This window comes from Castor canadensis, chromosome 10 (assembly GCF_047511655.1).
Source record: "Castor canadensis chromosome 10, mCasCan1.hap1v2, whole genome shotgun sequence".
Classification (NCBI taxonomy): Eukaryota; Metazoa; Chordata; class Mammalia; order Rodentia; family Castoridae; genus Castor; species Castor canadensis.
In genome coordinates this window covers 31,626,950-31,652,587 of record NC_133395.1, presented here as the reverse complement: position 1 = coordinate 31,652,587, position 25,638 = coordinate 31,626,950, and the positions used below count along the sequence as shown (strand labels likewise).

At 36.8% G+C, this 25,638-nt stretch overlaps 1 protein-coding gene across 5 annotated transcripts in view; it reads left to right on the top strand.

Annotated features, from left to right (window-relative positions):
• The window catches only part of Slain1 (SLAIN motif family member 1), a 65,642-nt gene extending 46,481 nt beyond the window's left edge, over positions 1 to 19,161 (top strand). For 4 of the 5 annotated variants that reach the window (XM_020152760.2, XM_074043175.1, XM_074043178.1 and 1 more), the window contains 5 exons: positions 874 to 1,023; positions 3,449 to 3,790; positions 9,841 to 9,996; positions 15,898 to 16,180; positions 18,083 to 19,161. In XM_020152760.2, the coding sequence (XP_020008349.1) occupies positions 874 to 1,023; positions 3,449 to 3,790; positions 9,841 to 9,996; positions 15,898 to 16,180; positions 18,083 to 18,158 (1,007 nt within the window). In that variant the 3' untranslated portion in view covers positions 18,159 to 19,161. The remainder of the gene's footprint in view (positions 1 to 873; positions 1,024 to 3,448; positions 3,791 to 9,840; positions 9,997 to 15,897; positions 16,181 to 18,082) is intronic. The other variant, XM_074043177.1, reaches the window with a different exon arrangement.
• The last annotated feature ends 6,477 nt before the right edge of the window (positions 19,162 to 25,638 follow it).

The window sequence follows — 25,638 nt, the reverse complement described above, 5'->3', positions numbered from 1 at the left end:
ACAATATCTACCTTCTGCTGAAGGTTGAGGGTAATCTTATTATAATGAAGTGTTTATGGTGCAACATATTGGGTACAAAAAGGTCTAGCATTAAATGCACACTAGCACCATTGATACACAGCTTGCTCTCAGCTGTGTGTGATAGACTGCCTTCCCTCTTTAGCAAACGCACACATGTGTAGTTGTGTGTTTCCAAGTGCCTAATGTGCTTTGATTCAACGTCAAGCACAATTTGGGTAGTAGATTTTTTTTTTTTTAAAATCATTGAAGATCACAAGCCTTTATACCATTTTTTAAAGATAGGGCTCTGTAGAAGGAATAGTTGTAGTGGCTTTTTTCTTTCTTCCCATAAGATGATGGTCTCACCATTACCTTATTTGTTTCAGAATTGGTGTGATTCCATTTTGATGAATATACACTTTCAGACCATGCCATTAGATATTAGCATTAGCAATTTTTTTGTGTGTAATAAAACACATAACAAGTCTTGGGGTGTGGTTCAGCAGTACAACGCTTGCCCAGCATGCACGAATCCCTGCGTTTGATCCCCAGCACCACAAGGAAAAAGCAAAAGCAAAAATCCACAGAACATGAAGTATATCCTTTAAACAAACATTTTATAGATAGTAGAGTGATTTTAAAATTTTTGAAACTTGAATTTGAAAAAATAGTAAACAGATGTTTCTGTACATACAAGTTACGAGTATGTGAAGATGTGTTTCTTGTTTGACAATAAAATGATGTGTTGGTCATTTTTGTGACATTATAACGACAAGAGTATTGCTCATATGAATTGTAAGTTATATACCAATATCAGTTCTTTAAACTAAATATTATTTAATTAACAGTAAGCATGCGTTCTTTGTGGTTTAGGTTACGCCTCCAGGGGCTCCCCTCTCAGTCCGCAGTCATCTGTTGACAGTGAGCTGAGTACTTCAGAGTTGGAGGATGATTCTATCTCCATGGGGTATAAATTACAGGACCTCACTGACGTGCAGATCATGGCTCGTCTGCAAGAAGAAAGTAAGTCCTTTGAAACTAGGAAAGTGAGGTCTCCACTTGCCACTTAAGAGATGGGGAGGTTCAGGCACATTGCCCCAGGTAGTGGGCGAGTTGCTTATTTCTCCTGTGTCCTTCTGCTTTGTAGGTGGAGGGGTTGATGTTTATCATATGCTTAAGAGCATCATAAGATTCTAGGCACTCTGATCATTCAACATTGGTATTTTGGACATTGTATGCACTCTTGAGTATTTATCTGGGAGCAGTTGAAATTTGTGTTTACACAAAAACTGGTACATGAATGTTCTTTGTAGCTTTATTTGCAATAGCCCCAAGCTGAAATTAGTTTAGATGTCCTTAGTAAGCAGATAGTTAAATAAATTGTGATATATATTTGATATATTGTAAGAACTTTTGTAAATGCCACATGTGCTGCACCCAGCATAACAATAAAATAAAAGAAAATCAACCTAAAAAAAATGTGGTATGCCACAAAGTATTAACAATAAAAAGCAGCTGGGGGCCAATGGCTCACTGTAATCCTAGCCATTCAGGAAGCAGAGGTCAGGAGGATCACAGTACAAAGCCAGACTGGGGCAAAAAGTCTGGGAAACTCTATCGAGAAAAAACTCTTCACAAAAAAAAAAAGGGCTGGTGGAGTGGCTCAAGGTGTAGGCCCTAAATTCAAACCTCAGTACCACAAAACAAACAAAACAAAACAAAACAAAAAACCCCACAAACCATTGATACAGCACCTTGGATGGAGCTCCAGGGAATCATTCTGAGTGACTGCTATATAATTCCGTTATTTAAGTGTTTTGAAATGGCAAGATTTTAGGAATGGAGGACAAATGGCTGGGGATTAGGGGTGGAAGGAGAGGGAAGTAGATGTGGTTATGAAAAGGGTTTCTGTGGTATTGGAACTGTTCATTATTTTGATGTACAGCATTTGCAAATATATGGGTAATAAAATAAAGAACTTAATACTAACATGTATATACACGAATAAACTGGAAAAATCTGAATAAAATGGATGGATTTTATATGGCTGTCAACACCCTAGTTATTGTGCTATTCAATAATTTTGCAGAATCTTATCATTGAGGGAAACCAGGTGCATAGTACTACCTAGCACTGCATGTGGAACCAGAGTTATCTTTAGGAAAACTGAATTAAAAATACATTGAGCCAGGCATGGTGGTGCATGCCTGTAATCCCAGCACAAAGGAGTCCAGAGGAAGGAGGATCATGAGTTTGAGGGTAGCCTGGGCTACATAGTGAGATCCTGTCTCAAAAATGAAACCAAACAAAAATGCATCGATACACCTCAGAGTAAATAACTGTGGAGGAGTAGATAATTGGAAATGGGGCAGTTTATCATTAGTTCTGCAATAAAATTACAAATAATCTGGGTGTGCGCTACCTCAAAGGAATTAATGTGCCCACATAGAATATCAATATTAAATAAGGTGTAGATCACAGAACTGAACTCTTCTTTGGGGTATCTTTTTAGGGCAACAGCATTCCAATATTCTGCTTTCAGAATGAATCAAAGCTACTATGAAATGTTATGCTTATACAGGATTTAATAAGGTGCATTTTGAGTGGAGAAGTAGTCAGTAATAGGCTACTGCTTATTTATTTATGCAGTACTGGGAAATTTAACTCAGGGCTTTGTGAGTGTGAACCAGGTGTCTGCCACTTGAGCCACTCCACCAACTGTGTTTGTGTTAGTTATTTTTGAGGTAGGGTCTTGTGAACTTTTTGCCCAGGTTGGCCTTGAACTGGATACTCCTGATGTCTGCCTCCTGAGTAGTTTAGGATTACAGGCGTGAACCTTTGTGCCTGACCCTTTTATTTTTTTTTCAGTATGGGCAGTGAGTTAAATAATGAGAAACTTTCAGTTTGACTGTTTCTGGATGTTGCCATTTACAGTGACCTAAAACTATTTAAGTATAAAAACATCAGTATGCTTTGAAAAGTAATATTAGTAACAGAAAGGAATAAAAGAGGGTTGACCTTGTTAGCAAATATTTGTATCTCAAACAAACTTTCCTTTTGACTTTGAAAGTTGGATGAAGGGAGCAGACCGACTTCTTATTTAGGCAGAGATTTGATTATTTTAATTCTCGTAATTCATAGGAAACTATGTCATCTATGTGTTCCTATACTCCATCTTCCTAAATATCTCCAGAGTTGAATAGGGGAAATTCATAAGTATATTTAATTTTCGCTGGAATGGGGGGCAGTTCTTTTCCAACACTGAATTGTCTAATATTATATATCTGTTTGGTAGCTAAATGTGTTTGCTTTTTGAGGGATTTAATGAACTAAAAAGATGATGACTCTCTGTTTGAATAATTTATTGGAACAAATTTTTGTCAAATATTTGATTATAATTCAATGTTAGCTAGGTCAAAAATATCTCCTAATTCTATTTATTTTCTAGGTCTCAGGCAAGATTATGCTTCTACTTCAGCATCTGTCTCGAGACATAGTTCCAGTGTATCATTGAGTTCAGGAAAAAAAGGGACATGTAGTGATCAAGAATACGATCGATACAGTCTGGAGGATGAGGAAGAGTTTGATCATTTGCCGCCACCCCAGCCTCGTCTTCCAAGATGTTCACCTTTCCAAAGAGGAATCCCTCACTCACAGACTTTCTCCAGCATCCGGGATTGTAGGAGGAGCCCCAGTTCCCAGTATTCTCCTTCAAATAATTACCAGCAGCAACAGTATTATTCTCCTCAAGCCCAAACTCCAGACCAGCAACCAAATAGGACCAATGCAGGTAGGTTTCGGTTTAAGGTCAGTATAAATAATTGGTAAAGGTTCTCTAGATGTATTAAGTTCATTGTCAAGAACTTACCAATTTGGTTTAAACTTACATCTGAAATTAACCATCTTCTGGTTATGTATACCAGGTTTACAGATTTATAACTTCCAGGAAACTGCCATGATGTAACTGGCTTGGAAGAATTACAGGTGTGGAGTGTCTTTATGTTGTTGGTCGTACAGCTTTAGGATGGGCAGTGTCATGCCCCATGCAGTCACAGGCTCTGAGGTGCGTCATTCCTTATCTTTCACACAACTGTCAGCCTCTTGCTGCCTGTGCCTAGCTCAGAGTGGTGGCAGGCATGAACAAAAATGCTTAGAGAGGATACTTCCCTTGCATGTCCTGAATTAAGGAAAGTTTGGGATGTGTCTTTCTGATTTGCTGACATCAAGAACTAAGATCTTTGTAGCAGTTGGATTATGGGGCTGATGTTTGGCATGGTAATAGGAAGTTGAGGTGTCCTAAACGGCAACATAGTGAGTTGGAGCATGTCATTCTTTCATATTTTTTTGTCTTCCTCATTTATCTTCCTGTCCAGTCCCAGGAGGTAGACTTCTTGACTTGCAAGAAATACAGGGAGAGAATCATGTAATATTTTAAGCATGATATGTTTTCAGTGATCTGTCAGACCCTCCCAAGCAAATCCCATATAATGTGGAGAAAAAAACCACTTAAAAGTATTCATATTTATATAGTTATAGCCTTTAATTATTATATCAAACCATTTCTTAAAGTTAGGCCTAGAAGTGGTCAAATGGCATTTAGAAATACTGTTGGACTAAATACAAATTATGTTAGGGATCAACCGTTAACCACATTTTTAGTTTTTACCTTTGCTTAATCTGTACTTGTATCATTCCTGTGAATTTAAAGTTCATTTGAAAGTATTTAAAATACTGTGTTCATAACTTTGCTGTTAGTTCAGTGCCTTCAGATTGCAAATTTAAAGCATGTTAGTTAGCTAAAGGATGTCTTAGTGATTAATATATTAAAGCTCATAGTGCCAGAAAGATGGTGCTGCATTGTTGGTGCTGACTGGATGTCACATAGCACCATGTTGGAATTGAGAGATGGGCAGCCAAAGATGTTTCTTGGAAGATTTTCCCATCAAGTGTTTTTGAACACTGCTGTCCGGCTGTCAAGCAGGTGCTAGCTCTGCATCTTGATTAGTATTGTCATTGGAATTGTTTTCCTTTACACCATTGTTGGTGGCACCTGAGAAAAGTGATACCTGCTTTTATGAAATACTGTTTTGGAAAGGATTATGTTTCCCTGAAACCTGTGCTGCTGTAATACTCCTTGCAGGAAAGTTGAGACATACTACAGTAAGGGTCTATGTATGGGAGTTTTATTTTTCTGAGATTGTCTGGTTTCTCCATACAAAGGAAGATGGAAAACAAAGACAATTTTAAGGTTAGGACTTCTGACTAATTATCTTTCTGGTTGGGGGCACAGGTTCTGATGTCCAACAGATCCTGAGTTCTAGTCTTGTCTTGCAGTTAGCCTTCCATGTTGAGGTTTCTCAAGACTCTAAGCTTTGGTTTCCTTAGATCTAAAATGTGGACAAGATAATATCTATCTCTTATGAAACTTAACTGTAATTTCATATCAACCATCTGGTATATATTCTCCTAACCTAAATATGCTGTAAGGAATAAATTAAATAATGAATGGTACATTGCCTAGAGTGGATGTGCCGAATAAAATTTGTCTCCTGTCCTTTTTAAACGTGAAGCATGTGGCTCAGATATCTGATCCTTTATTTGCTACCCCTGAATATTATTTGAACTAAATTGTGACATAAGAATGGTAGCTTTGAAATTAATCTACCCAGTGTTTTATAAATTGTCAAAATAATATAAACAGGTGAAAATAATCATTAGCACTCCCATCCATTTAAAATCTTTGCAACTAAGTTAGAAATACATATTTATATTTATCGTTTCCATAGCTCCTGTACTGCCTAGCTAATAAAATTAGATAGCTAATAAACATTATTGGCATATTTCTGGGTATCATAGAATTAAAAGTCAGACAGCAAATAGTTTGTCAGATATCAAAAATAACTAAATCTTGAAGATTCTTTGCCAGCCTTTCTGTACCTTTTCAGGTACAGTGAGGGTTTTCAGTAACATGCAGCCATTTGTAGCATGAGGGTCTCCCCTGTGCCCTGTGGTGACTGGCAGGGGAAGATAGCTGCTTGTTGGATAGCCACGTCTCTTCTTTATTCCATCTTTGACCCACAGAGTGCTGAGATTCACTGCCTTTTGAACCTGAGTGAATTCATTTAATTTCCTTAGTCTGTTCTTCCAGTTTTCTGCTGCATCTCAGTCCTCGAATCTGAAATTGGTGATTTCTTAGGAAGATAGAATTGGGACATTGCTTTGTGTTCCTTGAGCTTTAAAGTGTATGTGTGGTTATTAATTTCTAAATTGTTTGACAGGGAAGTGAATCTGACTTCCAGATGGTATGACACAACTTGGAGATCACAGATTAGCTCCCAGAGTCATAGAGTCCTAAATATTTATACTTGGAAGGCTTTATTTTTAGAAGCATATTTTATGATTAAAGCTTTGTGAAGTTGACCTGGTACTTAAATATGAGTAAGATTGTTTTTCAAAACTGATGCATTTGAATTAATAGAGATTAGAGACATAAGCAATGTATAAACCTTGACTGGATTTGTGGTTTAGTGGGAAAAACTTAATGCAAGACAATCTTGATGTTTGGGAAATTTTGTGTATGGGTTATGATGTTAATTTGCCTATGTGATGAAAGTATTGTGATCCTGTGAAATTTTCTTAGTCTTAGAAAACTCAGCAATTTAGGGCTAAAGTGTCAAGATGTCTACAACTTTTATATTGTTTAACTAAAGCAAACAAATGTTTATGTGAAGGTGAAGTCATTCTCTCTCTTTCTCTGCTTCTCCCCCTCCTTTGTGGTACCAGAGTTAGAATTTAGAGCTTCATGCTTGCTAGGCACGTCCTCTACCATTTGAGCCATGCCTCCAGCCCTTGAAAGTGGATTAAATACAGCAAAATTAAGTTGGTAGACCTAAAAAGGAAATATGTGGGTGTTCATGGTATTATTTCACATATTTCTGTGTATTTAAAAACTTTCATTGTAGATAGTTGGAGAGAATTTTTTAAAACATCGAAGTGGAATTCCTTCTCTAATTAATAGCATACAGTGATTTTCCTTTGTCTCTCTGCTGCCTAAAAATTATGTATTGGAAGTAATTGAGGCTCTTTTTCACAACAGTGTTTGTGATGTTTGGAAGCTCTAGATGTAGCTCTAAGACTATATTCCTTCTCTTTTAATTCCTCACTTCTACTGTATACACTGCCTACATTATGTATTACAGTATATTAAGTGTCTGCTGCATGGGACTAGGGACTTTAATAGGAATTTGGGGAAACAAGATACATGATTGTTAAAAGTAGCCTGGAGGAGGGCTGGGGATATAGCACAGTGGGTAGAGTGCTTGCTAGTATGTGTGAGGTCCTGAGTTTGGTTCTCAGTACCACAGCCCGGGGGGTGGTGATGGGGCGGAAGAAAAGCTTCAAGGAGATGTAGTAGTCCCCTTAACTGAAGTTTTGCTGTCTGTAGTCGACAGTTACCCACTGTCGACTGTGGGTAGATACTACTAATGGAAAAAAAATCTCAGAAATAATTCTTAAGTTTTTAAAGAACTTTTATAAGTTTTCATAAATTATTAATCCTTCCTGTGCATAATTTATAATCTAAACTTTATCATAGGTGTACTCATATAGAAAAATGTAGTATGTAGGTTTTTATACTATCTGTGCTTTCAGACATCTGCTAGGACCTTGGAAGAGGGATCCCTAGAGAATAAGGGAAAATTACTGTAATGATAAAATAAGGAACACAGTAGTCAGTGGCGGTATTGGATTATTCCTATTCTAGAAATATGCACAGTTAGGAAATAAGTGAGTGGCAGATACCTCAGCAAGGAAGTGTTAGACAAACTCCTCTGAGGAGGGAATAATTGTGTTAGTTCTTCAAGTTTCTGCAAAACCTAGCAAGTTGGGTAAAATACTTGCCTGCGCTTCTATCATAGTACTCTCCAAAATTTCTTATTGTACTTTCCTTTTATACTTTTTGTATATGTTTGTTGTGCTTATTTAATTTTCTATCTATTCCCTAATGGAAAAATTGCAGAACAGAGGTGTAGTTAATAGGTATAAATAATGTAGAGGAAGTAGTGAGTAAGGAGGAACATTTGTATTCAAATGTGTTGTGCTCTGATTTAGCATGAAAGAAAATGACCACAAGGTTGAATGTCCTGACATGTACCCTTTAGTGTAATGAGGCATATATTAATAAAGATAAAAATCGTGTGTAGAGTTGATGGAAGTTAAAAAGCTAAGGGGTGGATTACAATGGTTGATATCCTCTAAAAGTTCAACTCTACCTTTCAAAATGTTGTTCTCTAATATTTAATTTCTCTCATTAGGGAGAAACTAAATTTAAATTTATTTTAGTTTTTCTCATTAAGATTGATAATGGAAAGAAAAACTTGAGAAAAACTGGTATAAACTACAAACTCTGTGAGTGGTGAGGACTATACCTGTTGTATGTGCTGTGGTACCGCCAACATCTTAGAGAGTGCCTAGAAAGAAGATACATGCCATAAATATTTCTTCCCTTGTTTGTTTATGCCTTCCACAGAGTGAGGAAAGGTGCCCAAGTGGAGAGACCATCGTGCTTACTGTACAAGAGAGCATGCCCCTGTATTTGGTAGCAGGAAATATGGCTAATGGTTTTTGTAGAGTTTATACCTTGAAGGCCTTAATAACTATATTCAGGAGCTTGGGCTTTTTGGTGGAGGTGAAAGAGGGGAATTAGAGTTGGAAGGATTTAAGCCAGAAGGTGACCAAGTGTGTGCTGGTGTTAGGAAGAGTGGAATTGGCTTCAGAGGATGGATTGTGGGGAACATAAGAGGATTTTGTGAAAATGTGGGTGATAAATAATGAGAACTTAACTTAGTGGTGGTGGAAAATTCACTAAATATTAGACAGAATTTGAATTCCTGGGTGAGGAAGGCAGGTGAATTTGGGGAAACTTGTGACTTTAAGTAATGTAGAATAAATTGTGAAGGGGAGAAAGTAATGGATTTAGTTTGGGGCTTGAACAGGTTTAGGCTTAGTATTCAAATATACCATTTATTTTCTGAGCTTGAGTAACCTGATATATATGCTCTTTAATTGGGGAGGGGGTGTGGTAATTAATAAACAATTGTCCTGTAGCATTTGTCTTATTGCCAGTTTCATATCTTGGCCTCAGTGAGATCTGTATATGACTCTCTGCTGCCTCTTGGTGGCAAAAGATAGGTTTAACAAGGGAAAAGAAATGGAAGCATTTCTTGGTCTTTTTTGCAAGTGTGCAAACATTTGTTGGCATACTAATAAGAGTTAAAACTTTCCAGATGTTAATGTGGTCATGTTGATGTAATGACTGGATATATTAAGACATGTCAGTTGGAATTTTATTAATTCCATCTTGGTATGTTAGTAATAAATTCAGTAGTTTTGATTCTCCTAGATTTTTAAAACAAGTAACTTTATTCTAGCTTTTTTAAAATTAAATGACTGTACAATTATTTTCTAACCTTATTTGATACAGTTCTGTTCACTTACTGAGTAGGAGCAAACAGCTAATTGATTAGCTAGGCCCTATCTCTTTTTATAGAACATTTGTTTTCTTTTAGCAACAGTCTGTTGAGTGGAATTCTCCAGGCTAGAGATGGTTAATTCTCTGTCTTTGTTCATGGTGCTCATGGTGCCTTTAATTATTCCTGAGCAAAACAGGGTTTTAATTTATTTAGGTACTGGGATTTGAACTCAGGATCTCACACATGGTAGGCAGTTTCTTTACTATATGAGGCATTCCACTAGCCCTAATTTATTTACTGTTGAAAGGAAGTATTTGAATCGACATGAAATTTGTGGTTTTTAACTTAATAAAATTCTTTTCTCTTTCAGATAAGCTCCGAAGAAGTATGCCTAACCTAGCTCGGACGCCTAGTACAACTGCGGTCAGCAGCAACATTAGTTCTCCAGTCACCGTGCGGAACAGTCAGAGTTTTGACTCCAGCCTGCATGGGGCTGGAAGTGGAATTTCAAGAATACAATCTTGTAGTAAGTAAAATTTTTTTTTAATGTTTATACACACACAAACACACACACACACACATACACACTGGGGTTTGAACTCAGGACCTCATGTTTGCTAGGCAGGCACTCTACCACTTGAGCCACTCTACCAGCCCTGTTTTGTGTTGGATATTTTCAAGATAGGGCTGGCTTTTGAACCACGATCTTCCTAATCTTTGCTTCCCAAGTAGCTAGGATTATAGGTATGAGCCACCAGCACCTAGCTTTTTAAAATTAGTTGTAATATCACTAGGAAAATATCTTTTCCATTTCTTCTGTTTTACTTAAGCACACTAATGGAAAGTTTTCTCCTTGTCTTAGAACTTACTGTTTGTTATTTCCCCTCTGTAATCAAATAATGCCTATAATTACCAATCAGTGCCTGTGATACCAACTAATGACAATAGTAAATTATATGTAGACTCTTATGTCTTAGGATAACAGATATACTCAATGGTCATTAACTTATCCACTAATCATATAAAAATATTTTTTCTTTGCAGATTCTCTTCTTTCTAGCAGTTATCCACACCTATAGTCAGGAGAAGCAGGTTTTCACCATTCCATAGCATTTTTCTCCCAAAAGGAAGTTATATTTTAGTGTCTGAAGTTTTGTCACCAGATGTGGTAGCGCATTCCTCATATTCCAGCACTTGGGAGGTTGAGGGAGGAGGATCATGAGATTGATGCTGGTGTGTAGTTTTTGTCCACTCCATTTGGTGTACCACGTAATCCATGGTTTATCTGGTCCTGTTCATTTTACCTAGCACTGAGCAATGTGCTAAGCATTAAACCCAGTGTGCTGTGTGTTTTCAGTTTTTGTGGGAATATGGGGGATATGGTTGTTCCAGATTTATACTCCCTATTCCTACATGTGTTGTGGTTACACTGATCATCTTACACTGATGCTGGGAGGAAGATAGGTTGTAATACCAATGTTCATACACCCAAACTTGGGAGGCTTGAAGTGTGTGCAGAGTGTACTGGCCAAGAGTCATCACCCAGCTGTCTGTCTGTATCCAAAGTGATATTTAACCGCCTCTTCCTCACACCAGTTTTGGGTTCCTAGTATATTTCCTTATATGTGGTGGTCTTTACATTTCTTTATGTCTTAGTTCCCAAAAAGAAAATGACAGCATTTACTCTGTACAAGGAATTGAGCTAACTGATTTATGTGTATTACTGTCTTTAGTACTACCAGTGACTCTGTGAGATAGTTTTAGCATTTCAGTTTTACAGATGAGGAAACAGTTTTAGATAGGTTAAGTAGCAGTTTTCCCCAGGTCTGGCAGGAGTAAGAGCAGAGGCTCCAAGACAGGTCTGATTGTCCCTGGAACTTATGCTTTTAACCACTATTGACGTTCTGACTCCCTTTGCTGTTCTCTGCCTGGAGTTCTTCACTACCTTTCTTCATCTAGTTTACTTCTATTTACCTACAGAATGCACCCGTAACACTATATTCTTTTTTTAAAGTCTTTAGTTCTTTATTGGCCCTAATACTCTCCTAAAAACTCCAAAACAAGTCTTGAATGGGGTAGATTTCTGGTTCTTGCCTCCATTATTTAATGTACAGGTTGAGCATTGCTAATCCAAATATCCAAACTTCAAAATGCTCCAAGAGCTCAAACTTTGAACACTGGTACAAGAGCACGAGTAGAAAATTCTGTACCATGAAACTTTGTTTCATACGCAAAATTATTAAAAACTTCAGGCTATATGTGTGAAACAAAATGAATTTGAAATAAAAGTGAATTTTGTGTTTGGACTTGGGTTTATCCCCAGAATTTTCATCACTGTACAAACACCTGCGAGAAACAATTTAAAAGGAGGAAGGGTTTATTTTGGTTAACAGTTTCAGAGATTTCAGTCCATGGATCACTGGCTCCATTGCTTTGGGCCTGAAGTGGGGCAAAATATGGTGGTGGGAACACATGGAGGAGGCTGTGTACCTCATGGTGGCCAGGAAGTAGAGAAGAAATAGGAAGGAGCCAGTGACAAGGCATATCTTTTCAGGGCACACTTCTAGTGACCTACTTGCTCCAGCTAGGCTGTACTTCCTAAAGTTTCTAGCACCTCTCAAAGTAGCACACCCAGAGCTGGCAGAGTGGCACAGGTGGTAGAATGCCTGCCCTAGCCCCAGTATCATCACAAAACCAAAATTAAATTAAATTATAGTACCAAGGCTTCACCGCATGGATCTTTGGGGGGCATTTCATAATCAAACCATAGCACCCAAGATATGTCATTATGTATATACAGATATTCCCAAATCCAAAACATCTGGTTCAAAGCATTTGGAATAAGGGGTACTCATCCTGTTCCACACTTAATTGTCAATGTTTGTCTTCTTTGCCAGATTATAATTCCTCTCTTTGCTCAAATCCTAGTTTATTTGATTTTTCTGTTCCAGTGCCTGGCATGTTGCCTAAACATAACTCCTGGTGAACGCTTGAGTGAATGAACAAATGAATATGCATGCACGCCATGGAGCTGAATTCTAGGGCTTGACCTGTTAATTAATGACATGTAATGACACAGACTATGAATTTGCTAAGGGCATGAAACTGAGAGGAGTAATTTTATGCCAGTAGCTTAGAAAAACAGACCAAATATAGCATGAAGAAATTTAAGAGAAATATACAATTTTGTGTTTTGATTATAAAAAGCAACAGTGTCAGTATAGGGTGGGAGAAATATGGTTTTGATAATAGCAAATATGGTACTGATTTGGAATTTTTGTTGACTCCAACTTAATGTTGGTTTATTGAATATTTGGGTGCCAGAAAACCATATGTAACCCAAAATAGAATCAAATGTATATGACCAAGAATGTCTAGTTTTGAAGTGCTAGACATGGGAACATATAAAAAGGATATAGGAAACAGTTTGAAGAAACATCAATGGCCAAATCTGAGACAATTTGAACCACAGACTAAATAATTACAATAAAAGATTATACCTGGTAGAGTAATGTGAATATCCATGCGTAGAGGGAGGAAAGGAGGAAGGAAAGGAGGGGAAATTTGTTATGACAGAAGGAAGGAGGGAAAATTTGTTATGCTGGAAGGAGGGAGGGAGGATGGAAGGAAGGAAGGAAAATTTGTTACACTGGAAGGAAGGAAAGAAAATTCATTATGCAGGAAGGAAGAAAAGAAATTTTGTTATGTAGGAAGGAAGGAAAATTTGTTACACTAGAATTCCAGTTAGTATATGCAAAAGAAAAGAAAAGAAAATAGGGAAAAAGTTTATAAGTCAAACATAATACTGAGGAAAAGCCCCCAAGAAGTGTTACTGTTTAGTGAAGGTCAGTCATACCTTTTGCTTTTGAGTGTTGAGGTTCTGTTCTGAGTATGTTCTGAATGTTCCTGAACATTCTGAGTCACTCTCCTTTATGTATGCATATTGGGTTTCTATCATTAAGATTCCTAGTTCTTGACCATTTCATTTTCCAGAAAGACCAAAAGTCAGGTAGAGACAGTTGGAAAGGCAACATGGTATGGAAAGAACAGTGTTATAGTAAGAGACCTGAGTTTGGGTATTTTCTGAATTATAAACTCTTGGACAAGTTATAGTCTTTATAATTCTTGATTTCTCACTTATAAAATTGAGATTATGCTGATTTTAACTAGATTCCCTTACTCAGCTTTTAAATTTTAACCAAGCAATTATCTATCTTGTAGAAAGGATAAAAGGACTAGTAGTACTTCATTTCTGAAAACTGTTCTGTTCTGTAATTTTATTTCAAATGAAATTGGAATTTTTATTGAAGCTATAGATTAATTTTGGGAGACTCAACACTAAGGTCTCTCGATTAAGGGGAAACTGTCAGTCCTTCATTGATTCAAGTCTTCTTTAACGTGACTCAGCAATAGGTAAAGGTGTCTTTGTACAGGTTTCATCTATCTGTAGTCAAATTTATTTCTGAGTATTTATATTTTTATAAATAGCATTTTCTCAAATTTTAGTTCCTCCTAGTTTTCTGGAGTTTAGAATACAGTTGATCTTTATATATTTTGATGTCAGATTTAGCAACTTTGCTAAATTCATTCATCCTAATAATTGTAGAATTTAGTATTACCCAATGTAATAAATGCATATGATTAGCAAAATATGTTCAAGAATGTTCATAAAACCCAGCTTTCCATCCTGAGGAGAATACATTGATTGTGACATTCTTACAGTGGAACACTATGGATTAATAGTATCTCTGAGACATAATTTTGACTGAAAGAAGCTAGACCCAAGAAGAAGCAGCTCTACAGTACTAATTATATGAAATTCAGAATAGGGATAGAAGTCCGTGATGATAAAAGTGGAAATAAGTTGCCTCTGGGGGGTGTAGTACCTGGGAGGGGGCTTCTTGAGAGGAGGACTGGTTATTACCACGTGTTCACTTTGAAAATTCATTGAGCCTGTGGACTTAAGATTTATGTGCCTTATCTATGTTATGCTTCAGAAGATATTGAGCCAAATTCACATATTGAACTTGTAAAAATTAATGGACTTAAAAAATTTTTTTTGCATACAGGCAGAATTGTGTGCCCAAGTAGAAGTTATTTTATTATTTTTTTTTCCTTGAATAAAAAGATTACAAAATGTAAACATTTCTGCCTAATAGTTTATTGCTTTTTAAGGTGAAGTGATGTACAACATTGAGCCAGTAAGTTGATAACGTTTGTAAGGTTTGTTACCTAGAAAAATTCCTTCATTTTGCAGGTTTTGCTGCTGTTAATAAAGGTAATAATACTTGTTGAATTGAGTACTACACAGTGCCAGGCACAATTCTATGGCTTTAAGTAAATTAATTGGTTTAATTTTTGAAGTAACTGTATGAGATAAGTGTCATAATGAATGTTATTTAAAAATATGCTTGTAATAAGTTATTTATACCTACAGACATCACCTTTCTCTTCTTTCTGTAATTACAGTGTTTAAATTGTCTCCTTGTTTTGTTTTCATTAAACTGTTTGCAGAACAACCATCAAGAAATCCTAATAGCACTGAGCAAGTAGTGTTTGTCTTATAAGAATTCAGACTATTCAATTCATTAAAGGAAAGAAGGCTGTATTTAGAACTAGCCTCTAAATTTGTAGTTGACCCTTGAACAGTACAGATTTGAACTACACAGATTTATATATATGTGATTTTTTTCTTAATTTGTGACAGTTTTGAAAAAACTTATGAATCTTGTAGCCTAGAATATTAAAACACTAAGAAAAAGATATGTCATTAATGCATAAAATAGAGATAGATGATTTGCTGTAATAAAATATATGCAAGTCTACTATAAAAAGGTTAAATTTATCAAAGTTTATGCACACATAGACCATATATGGCCCCAATCATAGGTGAGAGAAATGTAAACATATAAATATGCAGAATTAATTCATAACTGTAAATATTACTGTGGTCGTATTACTTAATATTAGCTGCTATGTGCCATGATCATTTTGAAGCCACTTCCTGTTGCTGCTGGTGAGCTTGAATGTTGTAAGTATCTGCTTAGCTCCCTGTGATGCTGATCATCCATCTGGGCAAGTCCTCTCCAGGAAATTGCAGATCACAGTAGAATGTGATCTCTCATTGTTTTCAAGTATTTTCATTAGGTATATAATGCAGTTTTGGGGTAGTCACAGTTATAGCTGAATTTTTGACTGTGCAGAGATTGGTTCCTCCTGACCTCCCTATTGTTCAAGGGTCACTGTAGTTAGATACTCCACAGTGTTGCTGATTGATAGGAGGCTCATGTCAAGGAATTTTTTCCAACTGAATGGTGCCTGGAACTTGTATTACTTATCTCCTCCTTTCAGACAACATAGGCTCCTTTGAATATCAGACTTTTCTGGAGTTGTGTGATATTCACATGAATATCATTTTCTCTTCTAGTTCCATCACCAGGACAGATTCAACACAGAGTCCACAGCATGGGACACTTCCCAGTGTCTGTCCGGCAACCCCTTAAAGCCACAGCCTATGTGAGTCCAACTGTTCAAGGCAGCAGTAATATGCCTTTATCCAACGGCATGCAGTTATATTCCAGCACAGGAATCCCCACCCCGAACAAAGCTGCAGCTTCCGGGATCATGGGCCGCAGTGCACTTCCAAGACCTTCCTTGGCAATAAATGGCGGTAACCTGCCTCGGAGCAAAATTGCACAGCCTGTCAGAAGGTGGGAGCCTTGGTTTGTTTACATACCTTTATCTGCAGTTTGACATTCAAAGCTGCTCCAGGAACTAACCTCACTGTCCTTTGACTCAGTTAACCTTAGTAGGTCACTCTCCTTTATGGTCCAACTTGTGTCCTCCTTTCTTGGGAAGGTGAAGGGTGTCCCTGTGTGGGTAACTCACTTTCTCTCTGATCTCATCTTCTTCCTTCACGCCCTCATCATTTCACTTTTGACAAAGTTTGCTTTTGATTGAATTTACTAGGTAAGCTCCATCAGAGATTTTGAGGTCCCCTCACGCCCCCCAAGTTATTTTTGTGGCTTGCTTCTGGCCTCTTTCAGGTCTTTGCTCACAGTGATAGCTCTAAAAAATATTGCAAGCTCTGTGGGCAGAGGGTAATTGGTTCTTTGGCTCACTGCTTTGTATCCTCAACGCCGGATCTATGCCCAGCACAGTGTAGGATCTCAAGCAAGTGTTGGATCAATTGTTTTTTTTTTTTTAATCAAAATATGGGAAAATGTACTCATGCACCCCTGCCCCATGGTTTAAAAAAACGTGTTAGTGAGACTCAGCAGGGCTTTATCAGCTTATGTTGATAAGTTCAATATGGACTGTGTAGTTTTTTTTTTCTCTTCAAATGTTAAGTTTCTTACAAGAAATATTGTAGACAAGCTCTTAGTTATGACATACCCTTCTTGAACTGGATATCCTGAGTGACTCATAGCACAAAAACAATCCTTAAAAAAGTGAGTGGAGGAGAGATTGATGAGAAAATAGAGTAAATATAGATAACTTTTACAAGAAATTAAGATATGAAGGAAGATAGGTTAGCAGGTTAGAAACCATAGCAAAAGATTGAAAGGGAAGTAGGAACAAGTAATTTTTTTCATTATGCATTTATATATAGTTTTGCTTTTTATTTTCTAAGTAGGAATAATAGTTGTTCAGATCAAAAGCAGATTCAGAAACTATTGAAAAACAGAAGAGTATATAAAGGCTGACCCATAATGTTACTATCCAGATAGAAATTGTGTGGTTATGTGTTTGTTCAATAAGTTCTGGCTCACTCTCCTTAGTTAATGCAGAGCTATGTTGTGTTTGTGGCTGCCTTAGAATCACATGGTTATAATACATTCGCAGTGTCTCCATTCCTGTGACCCTGCACACGGATACATGCTTATCTCCAAGAAGGAAAGGTCGCTACTGCCAGTCTATAGGAGAGGGTCTGTTTCCCAAAACTTTTTTTTTTTTTTTTTTTTGTGGAACTGGCATTTGAACATAGGGCTTCGCACTTGCAAAGCAGGTGTTCTGCCACTTGAGCCACACCTCCAGATCATTTTGTTCTGGTTAATTTGGAGGTGGGGTCTTGCAAGCTGTCTGCCTGGGCAGGCCTCAAATTGTGAACCTTCCCGTCTTAGCCTCCCAAGTAGCTAAGATTATAATTGTGAGCCACAGATGCCCAGCAACGTTTCCCCAAGCTTAAACAAACAATGGGCATTATCATTCTTTTAAAATTCTTTGCCAAAATGATAGCCAAATCTTTGATTACTAGTAAGGTTTAAAATTTCTACATGTTTATTTGGCATTTATATTCAATGAAGTCATCATGTATGTTTCTAGCCATTTTTCCATTGAGGAGCTTATCTTTTTCTGTCTAAACTAAAATTTTTAAAAGTATTTTTTATACATTATGTGGCAAGTTTATGCATGTGCAACATACATAGCACCAAGCTGTGGCCTGGGGCTCCAGCAAATGAGCATGTACTGTGAAGGCCTAGAAATGTGAACCTTGAGGTAACTTGGGGCAGTGCCAATAGCTTGTCATTACTAGTGGGTGAGGAGACCAGAATGAGAGATGTGGCTCATGGGATCACTAACTTCGGTTTCCCCTTTTCATCTCGTTATAGTTTCCTGCAGCCTCCAAAACCTCTGTCTTCACTCAGCACGCTGAGGGATGGAAATTGGAGAGATGGTTGCTACTGATGCAGTTCTATGTACCCTTGAAGAATGGGAAAGAAGTGAAAATGAGGGTTGTGTTACCTAGCTGGCTGGGTAACAGTGGATGCTGGGATATTCTTTCCCTTTTGCATTTTAACTTTACTGCATTGTTTTTCAGTGGACCAATCACCAGAGACTAATTATTGCACTTAAATATTTACCTGAGGTACTGCAACATTCTCAGACCCATGGTTGCAGTATTGTGACACTTAGATCTAGGAAGTTTTTGTAGAACTGCTCTGTACCTGAACACTTTTTGAGAGAATTGAGATGTATCAATAATGCTTTGCCATATGAGTTTTTTTTAAATAACCTGTTCAATTTACTTACGTGTTCTAACCATCTTTTCATTATGTTCTGTATTTTAATACATTGGATATTTCCAACTGGGTTCTATGACATGCTTTGAATCTTACTTTTTTATAGTTTACAGGAATTTTATTTTTTGTGCCTATTTTCTTTTTACACCTATGTGAACCACTATGGAACAACTTAAAATTTGTGCCATAAAAATATTTTTGTGGTAAGGTACTATTTTTTTAGCTCTAGGGATATATCAGCAAAAATATACCATACAATTTGAGACATAATTTTATGTTAAATGAGCACAATGTAATCTGAAGCATTACGAGGAGATAGCCAGACAGCAGAGTTCAAGGTCTTGTCTTTTTCATTGTTAATTTATTATCGTACATGCGTTTCATATTTATAATGGCATCACAAGCTCATTGCACTCAAAACCTGCAATGTTTGCTACTCTACCACAATTGATTTTCAATACTTTATTACAAAGGATGAAACTGTAACATTTTATTAACAATGCTTCTGGAAATGAATGCATTTTAAAGCAAATAAATCTTTTTGATAGACCTTTTACAAAATCCATTTGCACTAATGAATGCTTTCTTATGGTATATGACTTAATATTTGTTACTGTGTACACTGCTGTTTTGGAATGTTCAGAAATAAAGACTCTATTTCAGCAATATCAGGCCATGCATGAATGTACAGCACGAACAGTAAGAATACCACGGACATGTCTCCCTGCGGTTGTGGAAACGGTTATGGTGGCTACATTCTTGGACCCGGGGCATTTATGTTATACACAGGTAGACTTAAAACACATTTGCAAAAATTACTCTTATCTTTAAAATACTTCTGATAGGAAGTTTCACAACAGGATATGGGTCTTATTTGGAAAGTCCACTAGAACTAAAGTCCTCTGTTGCCCAGAAACATGTTTATGAATGAACCTGTCAGTGGGGATTTTAGTATTCTATGGTGGTGGAATTTGAAATACTTTCTTAGTATCAGTAAAATAGCAAAGTACTAACAGTATATTTTATGTGTTGGAGAACTTCACTGGAAGGTGCCGTGGAAAGTTTCAGCAAAGGTTTTTATGTTAGGTTTTAAGAACTTTAGCCACAGTCATTAGAGGTTTTTTATATCTTTTAATGTGCCTTTGTATATAATTCTGTCTAGAACTAAAAAGGATCATTTAAAAAATAACTTGCATTTAAAATGAAGTGTGAGTGCAAGGAGGTAAGAAGTGAAAGAGGAAGTAGTATTACTAAGCACCCAGACAGGTGCCATCAGCTTTTGGAAAACAGCTGGCAAATAGTGAAGCTGACTTTGGAATCCAAGTTCTTTTTGATTCAGAAGTCTGTTTCACTACTACCCTTCTCTCTTCCTATAAACATGTAGTTAAGTTAGTATATTTTAAAATTGTCAGTTTATATGTTCTGAGGAAATCTAAGGATTTAATTCATTTTCAACTTGAATATTTTGTGTATATTCAAAAAAGTCTGCTTACCTTTTAGGATAAAACACAAACCCTTCATCTTGGGTTTTATATTCTTGTGTAAAGACTAAAGAGAAAGAGTGTAAGCTATAAACAACTGAATCACAGCATGGCAGGTCATGAGTGCTGGGGGGAAGGAGATCAAGTAAGTAGAGCTGAGAAAAAACGGATGGGCGGGGGAAAATCACACAACAAGGATCGTCTGGTGGACATCATTAGGAGCTGACGTTGAGCAAAGACTTGGAGATCCCTGTTTTCACTTGGGGTTTTACAGAACATAGAACAGTGTTGGTGTTATTTTCAGTTCTCCGTGTTCTAGATGCATAGGAGAAAATTTGATACATTACACAGCATCTTTTGGGGACTTGTTGGAAATGCATATTCTCAAGCCCCCTCCCAGACCTACTGAATCATCCCTCCCTGGGATTTGTAAAACCCTGTTTCAGAAAGGCTGCTAGAAAGGAGGGAACATCCTGTGTGAACGCTTGCAAAATGCTGTGTGTTGGAGGAAGATCAAGAAGGCTAACATGGTTGCAAACATAGGGAACAAGGAGGAAAGTAGTGGAGAAGAGGCCAGAAAGGAGACAGGCAAAGCTAGGTAGGGCACAGTGGGCCTCATGAAGCACTTTGGTTTTCTCTGAAATGGAAAGGGGTCGCATGGTTTGGAGCAGCAGAGTGCATGATTTGACTTGTGTTCAAAGCATCACCTGCATTTGGTGAGAATGGACTGAGGGCAAGTGTGGATGCTGCTGCTAAGATGAAAATCAAGGCCTTTTACATTTAATTTTGGAAGTGACATCACTTTTACAAAAATCTGTTCATTAGAAGCCAGACACTAGGTCTGCTTCTCATCAGGAGGACTTACACAAGACTGTAAGTACAAGGAGACGGGTCATCAAGGCATCTTAGAAGCCACTTGTAAAGCACTTCCACTAACTTTACCAGATAAGTGCCAATCTAATTTCTAAAACAGTTGTACCACATGACATTTTTTCCACCAGTGAATGAGAATTCCAAAGCGAAGTGTAACTTTTTAGTCTGCAAGTGTGCAGTAGTGTCTCATTGTGGTTTTAATTTGCATTTCCATTGCTGCCTGTGAGACTGAACACCTTTTCCTTTTCATTCATTTATTGAACATTTGATTATTCTTTATAGATTCTTGTTCAGATCCTTTGCCTATTTTGATGGTGTTTTCTTACTGATTTGTGTATTTATATATTCTGCTATAAGTCTTTTTTCACTTGTATGTATTATAAAAATATCTTCCCACTATCTTGCCTTTTAATTCTTGGAGTGTTTTGATGAATAGAATTACTCATTTTAACATAGTAACATCTGTCATGCTTTCTTTTTAAGATTTCTCCTTTTGTGTCTTGTTTAAAGAATGTGTTCTTACCATGGTCGTGAATATATTCTCTTATATTCTAGAAGTTCTACTATTTTGCTTTTCACCTATAAATTATAAGATTTTGTATATTGTATAGTTGTTTTATATTTCATATTTTCCATGTGGATAGTCCTATTAACACATTTAAAATTCCATTCTTATTTGACTGCTCCTAGTCTACAGAAGATCCCTTATGTATATGTCTGTTTTGGGGGATGTCTACTCTTGTGCCCAGCACCATTCTGTTTTAATCATCATAGCCTTACAAGTTTTTCTAGATAGAAGAGAAGTCCTGCTACCTTACTTTATTTCAAGAGTGTCTTGGCTAGTCCTGTCCTTTTCTTTTTTTTTTTTTTTTGGTATGCATATTTGAACAAGTTTGTCAAGTTTCAGGGAAACATCTTGTTAGAATTTTGGGAGTGGATTCAATTTGGGGCAAATTGAACTTTATAATTTTGAGTCTTGTACTCCAAAAACATAGTCTGTCTTTTCTCTTATTGATTCAAGTATTCTTTACTAATTAAAATCGTATGAAGTCTCCATGGAGGACTTGCTCATCCTTTGCCAGATTGCTTTCTAGATATTTGATATTTTATGCTATGGTGAAAACATTATTTGTGTGTGTGTATTTTGTGTGTGTTTGAACTCAGGGCCTCATGCTTGCTAGGCAGGCGCTCTGTCACTTGAGCCACTCCACCAGCCCTGTAAAAAATTTTTTTTGATATCCAGTGACTTGTTTTGAAAGTTTTATTCAACAATCTTGAATTTATGTTATAGTAATTTCTTTGGAGTCTTCACATACAGTAAGATGTGTGGGTGTTAGGTTGATTCCCTCATTGCTTTTTTTTTCCCTGCCAATGGCCTTCAGAACTATATTGAATCTTGATAACTTCAAAAGAAAAGTTTAAGTTTTTACTGTTAAGTTTAAAATTTGCTAATAGTATCTTTTTAATAAAAGAAAGTGATTATTAATAAACTTTACCTCTGCATATTAAAATATGCTGTCTTTCAGGTGGACTTTTTTTTTAAAGCAACTTCTGTGGCATCCTGGTATAGTTAACAACAGAGCTGAACCAGGCCCAGAATGTCAACCAGCTATCAGTTGCTATACTCCCAGCAGTGTAACACTTGCCTAGGTACAAGGCAACCTAGGCAGAAGCCTATCGCTGGGGTGAATTTTTCTTGTATTGAAACCTCAAAATATTTAAGTAAACCCAACTTGGTTATGATGTGTTTTTGTTTTAAAAGTTAGATGGACTTGATTTACTACTGTTTTATTTTGAAAGTTTTGTTCAGTTTTTTGAAATTATAGTATTGTACAAATTCTTCTAGATTGTAAAAACCAAAATATCCCCAACTCACTTTATGAGAGTAACACAATCTGGAGAAATTTGTGTTGTATTTTGGTTTTTAGTTACTTTAAGTCTTGGCAGTGCAGCCATCAGAGCTTAGAATTCAGGTCAAGTCATTTTTTTTTAATTTCATGGGATGTATATTTTTCTTCTAATAGCACCATGATAACAATCCCCTCTACAATGGGGATGTTTCAGTTTCTTTGTTTAGTTGTGTTCAATTTTGCTTTGTCTTTTAAAGAGCCATGTGATTTTGGCATCTACACAGTTAACATGTATTATCTTCCTCACAGAGTGAGCTTGTAATCATTGGAGCTATTCTCTGTCTTTTAACAATGTTTTGAAATCTACTTTTCTGATATTAGATAGCTACATCAGATGTCTTAGTTTTTTGTCTTTTGTTTTTTTGGTGGTACTGGGGTTTGAACTCAGGGCCTCATGCTTGCTAGGCAGACACTCTACCACTTGAGCCACTGCACCAGACCAGATGTCTTAGTTTTTGTATAACGGATATTTGCTTACTTTTTTTTTTGTTTTTTGAGACAGGGCTTCACTATAGCCCAGGCCAGCCTCAAACTCAACAATCCTCTTGCCTTATACTCCCAAGTACCGATAGCCATGCATCTCTACTCCTAGCTCATTAGCATTCTTGTGTGTAAACAACGTATAGTTCAATTTTTGTTTTGTGGGAAAAAAATATGTGAAAATCTTTGTCCTCGACATGAGCATTTGTACATAAAATAATTGCTAACATATTTGACTATAAACCTCACACCTTCTGAGTAGCTTTCTGTTTATTACCTCTGTTGCCTTTGTCTCCATTTTTATCTTCCCTCGGGTTGTTTAGTCTTCTATTAGTTTGTGAATTTATCCTAATTCACTTTTGAAATTCTTTTGCCAATTACCCAAGAAATTATTATTTACATTATTAACCTATCAAAGAATAGCATTAATCTTTTCCCATCCTCTTAGGTAATGTAAGGACCTCTGGTTTCCTTACGTCTAATTCATGTATATGCAATTCACCTTTCAGCTGGAGAATAATGAGAGATGATACATAGATTTTGCAGTTCTCAGAAATTCAGAGAAAACAGCATGCAAACAATGCAACTTGTATGATAAGAGATTTAGAGAAAGGTGCACAGAGTAGTGATGGAACCAAAGCTTTGCAGGTAGTGTGAGTGCAATTGTTTTAAATGAGACCCTGAGTTCTTTCATTTGCACATATTTATTGAGAGGCTACTGATTGCTAGATGGTGAGAATATATCAGTCAGACATGGCTCTTACTATTATGGAATTTTCATTCTTGATTCCTGGGAGAAATATTCAAACCAGGCAAACAAAATGCTATTTTCTTCCAGACAGAAATAGGTAGGAGGCTGAGACTTAAAAAAGGCAGGGGGTGAAGGGTGATTTACCTAAATATCCAGGAAGGCCTTTCTGAGATGTGTAGGAGTTTTGTGAAGAGAAGGGGAGTGATTGTTCCAAACAGAGATGAGGAAGAATTTGGGGTGTTAGAAGGACCAAAAGGCACACAATGGCTGGACCTTAGTGTGCTAATGGCAAGATGGGCTATATGATTTGTGAGGTGCCTGTTGAAAGCATTCAGATTTTCAAGATGGTGACAGTGAGCAGTAAGCCCAGCGAGGAACCCTTTGCTATTGTTTATGCTCTCGTAGTCAGCCCTGGGTAGTGGGAAAGAGTTGAAAGTAAGAACATAGTTGAGGCAGGGGTAAGATTATGTAGACCATCAAGTCTATGTTAAGGACTTTCAGTTTTATTCCAAGTCCAATGGGAAACTTAATAATACACTCATGATATTCTTCCTGTGTACCAGACATTCTGCTTAGTTCTTTACAAACTTTTTCTAATATAATCCTTACATAGCCTTACTAAGTACTGTCACCCCCATTTTGAGGATGAGGAAACTCAGGTACAGAAATGTACCATGGAGATGTTCTATTTTGTACCTGTTTACAGACCTAGAGGCCTCCTGTAGCTGTGTGGGCATCTCTTCCTCAATATTTAGGAAGTTTTCTATTTTTTTTTTTAAGTTTCTTATGCCTTTAGCTTGTACCTCTTCTACTTCTTCAGTGTCCATGCTTCATAGATGTGGTCTTTTAATGTCATCACAGAGTTCTTGCATCTTCCATTCAGACTGCTTTATTGTTTTTTTTCTTCCTTTGATTGTCCTAATGCATCTATCTTGTCTTCAAGCCCTAAATTCTGTCTTTAATTTGACCCCCATTCTACTGTATACTTTTCACTGAATCTTTTATTTTACTTACTGAGCTTTTCATTTCCACGATTTCCATCTGATTTTTTGTCAGGGTTTCTGTGTTTTTTTGAATTCCTCTTTAATATCCTACACTGTTTTCCTAATTTCATTCAGCTGTTTGTATCCTCCTTGAATTCTTTCATCTTTTTGTACATGTCCTCTCTCATTTTGTTGATCATTCTTATGTTTTTGAGGTCATTGGGTTTTTTTTCCTCTTCACTATCCTTAGTATCTGTTACTGTTGAGTTGTTGACTTTTGGGGGTGTCATGTTTCATTGTTTTTTCATTTGTGTCTCTGCATTGAGATTTAGGCATCTGAGGCCAAATTGGTTGTAAATTTTAATCATAGTGATCTGACAGTCAAAGTATTCTCAGTGTTCAGGCAGGACTTTATATTGGAAGAGTTACAGTGTAGTTTCTCACCACTGGACTGGGGTAGTGACAGCTCTGTAGTAAAGCTTGTGCCCACATGTTCAAGGTACAAATCCTAGTACCCAGCACCACTCAGAGGATAAAGACATTGGTCTCTTGAGTTTCCTTATATATGGGTTGGTATTTATGTGTGTTGAGGGCAGAACTGATCAAGGGTCCATTGTTCACTTGTATGCTGTTTTTACCTTAGAAGCTTCCCTTCTTTGTGTGTTAG